Genomic DNA, 12,439 nt, shown 5'->3' with positions numbered 1-12,439 from the left:
TACAGCCGCGAGAGGGCGCTCTAGTTGGCGGAGTTATTCAGAAGCGACACCATATGAAGAAAATTAAATGGATTCAGTGATGTGGAATGAGATCGCGGGAGCTTGGTGAACTTGTTTACTGGTAACTTGCTTGTTGGACTCCCTGGCTTATGTTAATTTAGCCTATTCAGCCTCCCAGGTATATGTTCTTTATGCTATTGTGTAGCTGAATAACTGTTAATGTGTTGCGTTAACATACCGGACACCTACTCAGCCTGTTGTTCTGTGTAGTTAAATAACTTGCCTTTCCAGATTAAATGTCTGTTCTTGGTCTTGGATTTTGTGAAATAAATTTCTAAATAAATGCGACTTATACTCCAGTGCGACTTATATATGTTTTTTTCCTCTTCATGACGCATTGTTTGACTGATGCGACTTATACTCCGGAGCGACTTATAGTCCGGAAAATACGGGTAATAAAAAAAGATGATTTTTGTTATTGATTAACGTTATGTGATTTTCGATATACAGAATATGTGGTGTTACTAGTGGAAACATTTTTTTTGTTTTATAAAGAATGATCATTTTAACTAGTGAAAATGTAATTGTAGACATCTATAATTCAAATCCTGCAAATGAATAAATGTTAAAGGATTAGTTCACTTTCAAAAAAGATTTTGCTGATAATTTACTCACCCCGATGTCATCCAAGATATCCATGTCTTTCTTTCTTCAGTCGAAAAGAAATTAAGGTTTTTGAGGAAAACATTCCAGGATTTTTCTACACAGAATGGACTTCAATGGCCACCAACTATTCCAATGTTCAAAGAAGGTTCAAATGTCCGTCTCATTGCAGCTTCAAAGTCTCTACACGATCCCAGTCGAGAAATAAGGGTCTTATCTAGCGAAACGATCTGTCATTTTCTTAAAAAAAAAAAAAAAAAATATATATATATATATTTCTATACTTTTTAACCACAAATGCCCGTCTTGTACCATCTCTGAGATGCGTCACGTATTACGTCATCACGTTGTGTTTAACTCCAGTATCAGTATGCATTTAACTCCTCACCTTCACCTTGCTCTGCAAATGACAAGAAGTTGCGCTTTGCTTCAGAACTTATCTTGCTAAAATTATAGGTTTACTATTTCTAGCTTGTGTTTGGCTATTATTTTGTAGTTAAATTACCACTTATGACTTAAAAATGGCTAATTAGGCAAGAAGCTTTTGCAATTGCATTCCACCATAGCAAAATTATGAAAAACTGGAGGGACTGAAATTTGATGCAACATCAGTTGTGGCAATCAGATGGTTTGGACCAATAGAGACAGTTTGCGTGCTTATGCACAATCTCCCTCGATCTCACTCAAACATGCACTACCTCAGCCCAGCAATGCTCTGATAAATGTTAATGGAGATGTATGTTTGTATACAGAGATATGTGTTATACAGCAATAACAGATTGACCTTCAATAAATGCACTGCGTCTGCAGGCTGCTACTTAGTAATTAGTGGGTTGCATTACAACAAAATGTTAATATGGTAAACAAAACATCGATTCTATGGTTACTGGAGCAGTTTTAGAGCTTGTAATGGAAATGTGACTCTTACATTTTTTTTGTTTAATGTATCACTGCTGCTGGTGATCATATTGAGTTCACTGGTTGCCAGTATGTCTGAATGATATTTGATAGTGACAACAAAACTGTTCATAGTTCTTATTAATTAAATGTAAATTGTCTCAAATTTATAGTAAATTTAGCAAGTACAGAGTGAACAGCAGCGGTCCTAGTACTGAGCCTTGTGGTACACAATACTGAACTTTTGATCGATAAGACATCTCGTCATTTACTGCTACAAACTGATAATGGTCTGATAAGTATGATTTAAACCATGCTAATGCAATTCTACTAATGCCAACATAATTTTCGAGTCTATTTAAAAGAATGTTGTGGTGGATGGTGTCAAATGCAGCAGTAAGATCGAGTAACACTATAGAGAGCAAATCATTTGTGACTCAAATGAGAGCTGTCTCAGTACTATGGTACGGTCTAAATCCTGATGAAAATCCTCCCAGATATCATTTCTTTCTAAAAAGGAACATAGTTGTGAAGATACTGCCTTTTCTAGTATCTTTAACAGAAAAGGTAGATTGGGGATCGGCCTGTAATTGACTAGTTCTGTAGGATCAAGTTGCGTTTTTTTAACAAGTGGTTTAATCATAGCCAGCTTAATAGTTGTTGGTATGTATCCTAATTACAAAGATGAATTAATGATATTAAGAAGAGGATCTATGACCTCTGGAAGCATCTCTTTCAGTAGCTTAGTCGGTATAGGGTCTAATATACATGTTGTCGATTTAGATGATTTAACGAGTTTAGAAAATTCTTCCTCTCCTATAGCAATGAATGAATCAAATTTTTCCTTAGGGAGACTACAATGCACTGCCTGATGCGATACTGTAGTAGACGGTTGCATAGTTATAATCTTCTCCCTGATATTATCAACCTTTTAAGTGAAGAAGTTCATAAAGTCATTACTGCTGTGCTGCTTGGAAACGTCTGGGCTAGAAGCTTTATTTTTCGTTAGTTTAGCCACTGTTTCAAATAAATACCTAGGGTTTTCTTTATTTTCTTCTAATAGGGTTGAAAAATAAGCAGATCTAGCAGCTTTTAATGCCTCTCTTTATGCAACCGTGCTCTCTTTCCATGAAATGTGAAAATACCTCTAGTTTTGATTTCTTCTAGTAGCGCTCCATTTTTCTGGCTGCTCTCTTAAGGGCCTGAGTGTGCTCGTTGTACTACAGCGATGGACTATTTTCTTTAATCTTCTTTAAGCGCAAAGGAGCAACTGTGTCTAAAGTGCTGGAAAAGAGAGTTAAAAGTTTCTGTCACAATATTGAGTTCTTCTAAGCTATCTGGGATGCTGAGATGATGAAACTGATCAGGAAGATTATTAATAAAGCAATATTTAGTGGCAGAAGTGATAGGTCTAAAATATTTGTAACACAGAGTCAACTTTGCAGCCTTGGCTAAATGAAGTTTACACGAGACTAGATAATGATTTGAGATGTCATCGCTCTGCTGCAGAATTTCAACGGCATCAACATTGATTCCATGTGATAATATTAGATCTAGAGTATGATTACGACAATGAGTAGGTCCTGACATGTGTTGTCTAACTCCAATAGAGTTAAGAATGTCTTTAAATGCCAATCCCAATGCATCTTTTTCATTATCTACATGTATATTACAATCACCAACAATTAGGACTTTATCTGCAGCCAGTACTAACTAATAGATAGAAAGTCAAATTATTTGATAAAGTCTGTATGGTGCCATGGTGACCTGTATACAGTAGCCAGCACAAATCTCAAACGTGATTTATCATTTACACTACTGTTACATTAAGCACCAACACTTCAAAATAATTATATTTGAAACTAGACTTCTTAGTAATTCTGAAAATATTACTATAAAATACAGCAACACCTCCCCCTTTGCCTTTCAGACGAGGTTCATGTTTATAACCGTAATCTTGTATGGTGGACTCATTTAAAGTCAGAAAATTTAAAAATTTAGGGGCACACCGGACATCGTTTGGAGAGACTGCTTATGATTTATGGGGATAAAAAAAAAAAGGAGTGAGTGGATTTTTATCACTGTAGGGTGGTTGTGTACACACACTGCCAACACACATTTATGTCCAAACACCATACAAAAGTAAATTTTGCATAATAGGTCCCATTTAAATCAGCTTGCAATGCAATTATTCAAATTTCCCACAAAATAACTGTAATTCTGACAAATTCTTTAATAATAAATAGACTCAACGTACAGATATTACAATGTGCAGTTTTATTTTAAGTTCACAGGGCTCCAGACTAACATTTGAGGGCAGCAGCACCGGAGCCACTGAGTTCTACAAAAAATATCTGGTAGCACTGGGGCTGACAATAAAGCACTAAGCTTAATTTACGGTGTAGATTAAATTAACTTTAATTATTGTCATTCATACTATCTAAATATTAATTAAAAAGCAAAACGAGTCAAAAAAATTATATTAGGGAGTGAAAACAGCCAATAAGTTTACAAAACAGCCTACTGTTTACAATGGCAATTTATTTTTATTTTTAAATAAGTGTTTAAATAAGAGTTTTCCTACATCTTAATTTTTTTAGTTTTAGGACAATCTTTGAAGGATGAACAAAAAATGTGTTGGTCATCACATTAAAAATAACATTTATATATGATGTTATAGTTTTGAAGTGCTGCAAAAAGATGTGTAGTACTTGTAAGCGTTTGACTATTTCTGTCACAATACCATAGTTATGGTTAGAGTTACTACATTAGCCTAAATCCATGGTGAATGTTGCTGATTTGTGGACTGAAAGCCTTTTATAAGTGTTTCTTCTTGTTTCCACGTCAGCACTGTTTGATCTGATATGGTTTATAACAGAGAACTGCGCCGAATCGGAATGTTTCTCACTGGATCTCGCAGCGATGATGTTATTAATTCTGAGGCGAATTCAATGGATTTCATCACTGGATCTCCAGAGTCTGGATCTCCTAGTAACAGTATCGCGTGATCGAGATCGGCCCGCGACTGGCAAGTTCAGGACGCTGCGCTGTCTATTATTGGTTTGAATGAATAAACGGTCCGTGAAGCATAAATGAGGAGCGCATTTTCGTTCCGCTTTCATTTTGCATTCGCTGCTCGGCAACGTTGTGGTCGCGCCAGCGAGACCTAAATAAATATTTGGTCGCACCAGTAGGAAAAATGGTCGCAGTCTGGAGCCCTGATGTTTGAGCTCAAAGACTATGTGCCATATTACTAGAGAGCAGAGCAGCACCATCCCAGGAGGGATGAATACCATCTCTTTTCAACAGGTCAGGTCTGCCCCAAAAACCTTTTCAATTGTCTATGAATTCTATATTATTTTGCGGACACCACTTAGACAGCCAGCCATTGAGTGAGGACTATCTACTAACTATCTCATCACTCCGGCGAACAGGAAGGGGACCAGAGCAAATTACAATGCCTGAAATTGTATTTGCGAGTTCACACACCTCTTTAATGTTAATTTTAATTGTGGACACCTTTTAAAAGTGAATTTTGCATAGAAGTTCCCCTTTAAGGATAAATGCTGGTTATTGGTATCTGTCGATCTTGGTGTTAAAATATCAGTGATCGGTATTGGCCTCAAATTTGCAGATTGGTCCACCATAAGCTGTGTGATTGACTATTTCACAACCTGTGCAACCTGAGCCTTTGCAATATTTGAAATGACAACAACGTGTTCTTTTTAAGTACACATTCCCACAAAATAGCATGCGTGGAATTTAAAGCAACGTGATCTTACCTAATTGACCTTATATTATCCTGTTTTTTGACTGGTTTTGATGAGTTGATGAGAATTTTGTCTCCTCAGGTATTAGCAGAGGTTCTCTCAAGAGTCGTGGAGGAAAACAAGCAGCAAGTGGATGAGGAGAAACCAGAGACAGTTTGGCTACAGTGCCTGAAGTGTCAAGCTGAGTTCTGCCAGCCAGCCACTGAGTCAGACAACAGCCTGAGCCACCTGGATGAGCTAAGGAATGACAGTAAGGATATGGCCCTAAAAATCAAAAAGAGCATTTTTTTTTTTTCCTTTTCATGAGCAAGGCCTTTGATGGATAGGCGGACCTATACTCCTGCCAGAACATTCCAGGGAGCGGCTCAAACACATGTACCTTTTAACAAACTTCTTACTAGTACTGTATTAAAACAATTACAATTATTATCTCTAGTATGACATATGGGTACTTCCACCTCATTGCAATTAAACACCTTATTCTAATGTGCCATGATGGTTGAGGCTAAACCATTTGATTTATACTGGTTATTAGCATGGCAGATTTTTTTTAGGTCCTGTTCTTTTCTTTTTTCTTCTTCTCAGCTTTCAGTACAAGATAAAGCTAATAAAAAAACGTGAATCTGACTTACCATAAGTGGATGATCATCTTGTTGGAGCATGACTGAACCTGGCTAAAATGTCTCACTAAAGAATTTCATGAATACAGAATGGTAGCCAAGCACTGGGTGTGATCGCTTTATCTTGAGACTCCATTAGGCAGCCAATAATTTTATCACATGACCCATTTTCAGCATAACCCACTTAATAGAGTTTTACTTTTTTCCACTGTTACATCTTGCAAACCATTTTTCTTTTAATGACTGGTTTGAAACACAGTTTATCCTCCTCTGTTGCACTGCATAGTTTTAAAACATGCAAACCAGAAGTTCTAGGACATTTGTTCAGCTGCTTTCAGTCTGTTTGCTTGGCGTCCTGCAGATCATCTGGGCCAAACACATAGTTGATTCTGCATGGGGGCAGAGATCAGTGAAGGTGTTTATTTTAAAAGCATTAACATTCTTAAAATAAATCTGAAGGAAAGAGCATGTTAAACACTATGTGTACATCTCTTTGATTTTCTTTTTATCTGCCATATTTGAATGCCTAAACTATATTATATGGACTGGATATCTCATGAGCATTTATCTTTGTATACCTTATTATATTTTTTTATGTGATTTTTATTATTTTCAACAGGTTGTACTGTCATCTGCTCAGAGTGCAATAGCAATCATGTGATTCAGTTGGCTGTCCAATCAGCTCCTTCCACCAGTACACCATTGGAACAGAATGATGCCAGATACTTTACATTTGATGACAGGGACAACCCTGTCCTTCCCCTTTGCAACAAGGTCTGGGTTTGTATGGTCTTTTGGCTTGATCTATTCATGACAGTTCTCCATTACTATTCTCTTTTCACTTACTTGACTTGCTTCATTCCTCTAGGCATTGGTCCCAGGACAGTCTTTGCTATCCCGTGGCAGCCCCCTCCATTTGACTCCGCATTCAGAGGCCTCCACAGAGGGAGCCACAGCTTACTTTCATACAGCCCATAGCTTCCTGTCCAATTGTTTGACCAGTCAAAATGAGGGATTGGTTGACCACAGAACCTCTCAACTAATCAACTTCAGCACTACGGATGGACAGGTGCAGGGTAGCTCAGAGGGGTTTAAAGAGAAGGTCGCTGACAACTCCTGCTACAACGGCTATCAAAAACATCAGGACCAACACTCACCTAAGCACACAGAAGGATCCAGCAATGGTAGGTGGTCCACTCTGGGGATGAAGATCAGTAGGGTGGTTAGAAAAATAAAGAAACTAAAGAAGATGAAACTACCCTGGAAAAAGACAGATTCACATTTTTATTTGAAATAACACAAAACATTGTAATTATTGGGCCTAGGCCTGTTTTAGGAATGGCATTTGAATTGCATAGAACTGAAAAAACGAACAAGTCTTAAAATGTCTTAAATTCAGTTTGATCATATTTAAGACCATAGAAATTCTTAAAAGGTATAACAATAATCTTAACTAGAAAAAAAAGTTTGTTGAGACAAACTTTAAGTTGGCCTGAGAAAGCCGGAACAGAGAGTTTGAAGAAGTTAAAAGTAGTTAGAAGTTTTAAGTAGTTTGAAGTTTAAAGTAGTTTAAATTTTGATTGATAAATTAGTTAGAAAGAAAGAATAGTTAGAAAGAAAGAAAAAAGATTAGTTAGAAAGAAAAAGAAAGAAAGATTGGTTAGAAAGAAAGAAATATTAGAAAGAAAGATTAGTTAGAAAGAAAAAAAGATTAGTTAGAAAGAAAAAGAAAGAACGATTAGTTAGAAAAGATAGATTAGAAAGAAAGATTAGTTAGAAAGAAAGAATGGAAGAAAGACAGATTAGTTAGAAAGAAAGCAAGAAAGAAAGATTAGTTAGAAAGAAAGAAGAAAGAAAGAAAGATTAGTTAGAAAGAAAGAAAGAGAAATAAAGATTAGTTAGAAAAAAGAAAGAAAGAAAGATGGAAAGAAAGAAAGAAAGAAAGAAAGATGGATTAGTTAGAAAGAAAGATGGATTAGTTAGTTAGAAACACCACTAACCACTCGGTGAGTTGCACAGTTTTGAAAACGAACGTTAAGGGTTGTTTTAAGGACTCCCATTCTAAAGCGGTCATGGGCAATTCTAAAATAGTCAAAAAGTCGACACAGGAACCATTGTCAAAATTTCTTTGTCCACCACTCTTGTTCATCCAAAACAAACTACAAAATAGACTCAAAGTGTTAAATACCGGAATTGTCCTTTAAACTATAGAGAGAAGTTAATTTTCCTCTTGTATTTATAGATGTGACACACTAAATTAGTACCAGACAATAAAGCCAAGTGAATACCCAATATGGCAGACCTTCCTGGCCATAAACCATGTTAACCAAGTGTATAGATATAGCTAGAATTACAGATATTATATTGATATTACAGGTATGCTGTCATATTTTGATGTTTTCTGGCACAATAGCCTTTACCTTTTTATCCCATTGAGGGATTTAATCATAATTCTTTTCATTTTAGGTCAATTTGACCTGCTGTCAGAGACAGTAGACCATCGGCTCCAGCTTTTCCTGGATGTGGAAGTGTTTGGGCGAGAAGAGGAGCTTCGCTGCTTTTTAAAGGCAAGAGAACCTGTTTACTATTCCCTCATGAACATGAACTGAAAAAATAGACTTGGGAATAGCACAAGACAAATAAATGCAACCAAGTAGCCATGTTAGATCCTTTATTCATGAAGGTAAATTTATGCTACTTTATTGCTACATTTCTCACAGTCCACATTCCACCATATCACATGCTGAACCACATGTTCACATGCTGGCTAAAGTCGTCATCTGTATGGAAAATGGGTGCATTTCTTTATTGTGAACTATGAATTTCTCAGTGTAGTTTCATTATTTTACTGGTATCCTGCACTCTAAATATATTCAAACTTGCCCCTTTGGCCCCTTCTGGGTGCCCTCTGCCTTAGCCACCTGGTTTTCTCCAAAGAAACAATCTCATAAGGAAGTCCACAGCAGGACCATGAGATTAAATTAATTGAATACACTCTCTCCACACCAGCCTTTTGCTCTCTCACAGTTTAGAGACATTGTCTTTCCCTTTGTTAATTTCAAATTCCAAAGTGCTGGTAACGCTTAAAATACGATCATTCCACCTCTAATGCACTCCAGCAAACTACTTAATTGCATTCTTTTGTATTTATACCAAACTGGCTTGAAAAGTTTTTAGTCGTGATTACAAGTGTTTGAAATAAATTCTGCATTTCTAAGTGCTTCATTCAGCATTTTTTTAGAAGCTGTAATTATTTGTATTAACCTTTTTTGTGGTTTCACTTGATTTCAGATGTCCATTGTGAAGTTTGGAGATGCAGTGGAGTTCCATTCCCTCATGGTTGTGTCAGACCAGTACATCTACATCTTAGAAATCACCTCACAATCTGAGTAAGCAACTTCTGTTAACTTCTTCAGTTTTGAAAGTGCAACTAACTATTGTTCACTAAAATCAACTTTTAAAGGTATAGCGGAGGATTTTCTTTTTCTGGGTGGATCATCAAGACTATTGGTCCTCCTAATTGTCAATCATTCTGGTGATATGTTTACGTAAGGCCGTCGTACGTGCTCGTCCTTTCTGCGCATGCGCACTTTCAGGTGTATTATGTGTGGTGAGCTGTCTATGGGTGAGCTACGGTTTCAGCCATTCATTGAAGCTCGCCGTTCTCACCGGGTTTTTTCAAAATGTCTGAGGGTCGTAAGAGAAAAGGTGTCTACGAATTGTATGACAAGAAGAGAAAGGCCTCTGAAGAAAGAAACAAGACCAGAGTGTTTTTGGGAGAATATTTCACACGCTGGCGTGCGCTAAAAGCACAGGTTGGGCTTCCCACTGATGCCTCAGTCGCGAAGTTTCTACTCGACAGGTAAAGTTTGGCATGCTATTTGGAGAAATCCATTTAAAATCACTGCTAGTAAATGTTAATGTAAGCTATGATTGGCGATCTTGCAACTTGTAAACAGAGCGTGCACGAGGAGAACTAGCTCTCTCGTGTCGTGCACACGTTTAATAGGCGTTCCCTCTCGGGAGCAGGTAGAGTGTTGCGCATGTGTATTTTTTCAAAAAGTGGAGAGGGTGGTTCTTTTCTAAAATTCTGGAAAATCCTCCGCTATACCTTTAAGTAGGTGTATTATGAAGTCTAGAAAAAAAACACACACAAAAAACCCACACTAATTCTTTCCTTATTATGTTTTAGTGAGTTTTATGTAATTGGTGCAATATGTAATTTATGTAATTTAATGTAATTGGTGCAATATCCAATCCACTCCATCTAATCAGTATCCTCAGCATACATTAGTGTCAAATTGGGTTTTATTTATATACATTGAAACAAGATCACATAAGAAGGCTGTATTTCTGTATGTCGCCATGGCCTTGTTGCACAGGTAATCACAGCCATGCTGATATTTGGGGGAAAAACAGCATGATTGCAAATAGAGATGCACCGATTGATCGGCTGGTGACCGGAATTGGCCGATTTTCACGTGATCGGCCATGACCGGCGACCAGCCGGTTAGTCTGACATATGCCGATTTTATGCCGGTCAAATGCACTCGGGCACCGTATTATTAACATCGCGCAACATCAGCATCACACTTGCAAACGGAACGCACATGTAGGAAACCTAGTGAATTACAGCCGTTTCACACCGCAAATGTCAGCGGCATTTATATATGTATGTATGTATGTATGTGTATATATATATTTATATATGTGTATATATATATAAAAATATACAGTGAGGAAAATAAGTATTTGAACAACCTGCTATTTTGCAAGTTCTCCCACTTAGAAATCATGGAGGGGTCTGAAATTGTCATCGTAGGTGCATGTCCACTGTGAGAGACATAATCTAAAAAAAAAAAATCCAGAAATCACAATGTATGATTTTTTAACTATTTATTTGTATGATACAGCTGCAAATAAGTATTTGAACACCTAAGAAAATCAATGTTAATATTTGGTACAGTAGCCTTTGTTTGCAATTACAGAGGTCAAACGTTTCCTGTAGTTTTTCACCAGGTTTGCACACACTGCAGGAGGGATTTTGGCCCACTCCTCCACACAGATCTTCTCTAGATCAGTCAGGTTTCTGGGCTGTCGCTGAGAAACACGGAGTTTGAGCTCCCTCCAAAGATTCTCTATTGGGTTTAGGTCTGGAGACTGGCTAGGCCACGCCAGTACCTTGATATGCTTCTTACAGAGCCACTCCTTGGTTATCCTGGCTGTGTGCTTCGGGTCATTGTTGGAAGACCCAGCCTCGACCCATCTTCAATGCTCTAACTGAGGGAAGGAGGTTGTTCCCCAAAATCTCGCAATACATGGCCCCGGTCATCCTCTCCTTAATACAGTGCAGTCGCCCTGTCCCATGTGCAGAAAAACACCCCCAAAGCATGATGCTACCACCCCCATGCTTCACAGTAGGGATGGTGTTCTTGGGATGGTACTCATCATTCTTCTTCCTCCTCCAAACACGTTTAGTGGAATTATGACCAAAAAGTTCTATTTTGGTCTCATCTGACCACATGACTTTCTCCCATGACTCCTCTGGATCATCCAAATGGTCATTGGCAAACTTAAGACGGGCCTTGACATGTGCTGGTTTAAGCAGGGGAACCTTCCGTGCCATGCATGATTTCAAACCATGACGTCTTACTGTATTACCAACAGTAACCTTGGAAACGGTGGTCCCAGCTCTTTTCAGGTCATTGACCAGCTCCTCCCGTGTAGTTCTGGGCTGATTTCTCACCTTTCTTAGGATCATTGAGACCCCACGAGGTGAGATCTTGCATGGAGCCCCAGTCCGAGGGAGATTGACAGTCATGTTTAGCTTCTTCCATTTTCTAATGATTGCTCCAACAGTGGACCTTTTTTCACCAAGCTGCTTGGCAATTTCCCCGTAGCCCTTTCCAGCCTTGTGGAGGTGTACAATTTTGTCTCTAGTGTCTTTGGACAGCTCTTTGGTCTTGGCCATGTTAGTAGTTGGATTCTTACTGATTGTATGGGGTGGACAGGTGTCTTTATGCAGCTAACGACCTCAAACAGGTGCATCTAATTTAGGATAATAAATGGAGTGGAGGTGGACATTTTAAAGGCAGACTAACAGGTCTTTGAGGGTCAGAATTCTAGCTGATAGACAGGTGTTCAAATACTTATTTGCAGATGTATCATACAAATAAATAGTTAAAAAATCATATATTGTGATTTCTGGATTTTTTTTTTTTAGATTATGTCTCTCACAGTGGACATGCACCTACGATGACAATTTCAGACCCCTCCATGATTTCCAAGTGGGAGAACTTGCAAAATAGCAGGGTGTTCAAATACTTATTTTCCTCACTGTATATATATATATATATATATATATATATATATATATATATATACACTCACCTAAAGGATTATTAGGAACACCTGTTCAATTTCTCATTAATGCAATTATCTAATCAACCAATCACATGGCAGTTGCTTCAATGCATTTAGGGGTGTGGT

General features: G+C 37.7%; 1 protein-coding gene across 1 annotated transcript in view; it reads left to right on the top strand.

Annotated features, from left to right (window-relative positions):
- The window catches only part of stk11ip (serine/threonine kinase 11 interacting protein), a 70,034-nt gene that overhangs the window by 11,479 nt on the left and 46,116 nt on the right, over positions 1–12,439 (top strand). The window contains exons 17-21 of the mRNA XM_084129056.1: positions 5,412–5,580; positions 6,570–6,724; positions 6,819–7,134; positions 8,417–8,517; positions 9,242–9,339. Of these exons, the coding sequence (XP_083985182.1) occupies positions 5,412–5,580; positions 6,570–6,724; positions 6,819–7,134; positions 8,417–8,517; positions 9,242–9,339 (839 nt within the window). The remainder of the gene's footprint in view (positions 1–5,411; positions 5,581–6,569; positions 6,725–6,818; positions 7,135–8,416; positions 8,518–9,241; positions 9,340–12,439) is intronic.

This window comes from Abramis brama (assembly GCF_963993115.1).
Source record: "Abramis brama genome assembly, chromosome: 11".
Taxonomy (NCBI): domain Eukaryota; kingdom Metazoa; phylum Chordata; class Actinopteri; order Cypriniformes; family Leuciscidae; genus Abramis; species Abramis brama.
Note: the sequence above shows the minus strand (reverse complement) of the source record. Positions and strands in the feature narration are given on the sequence as shown.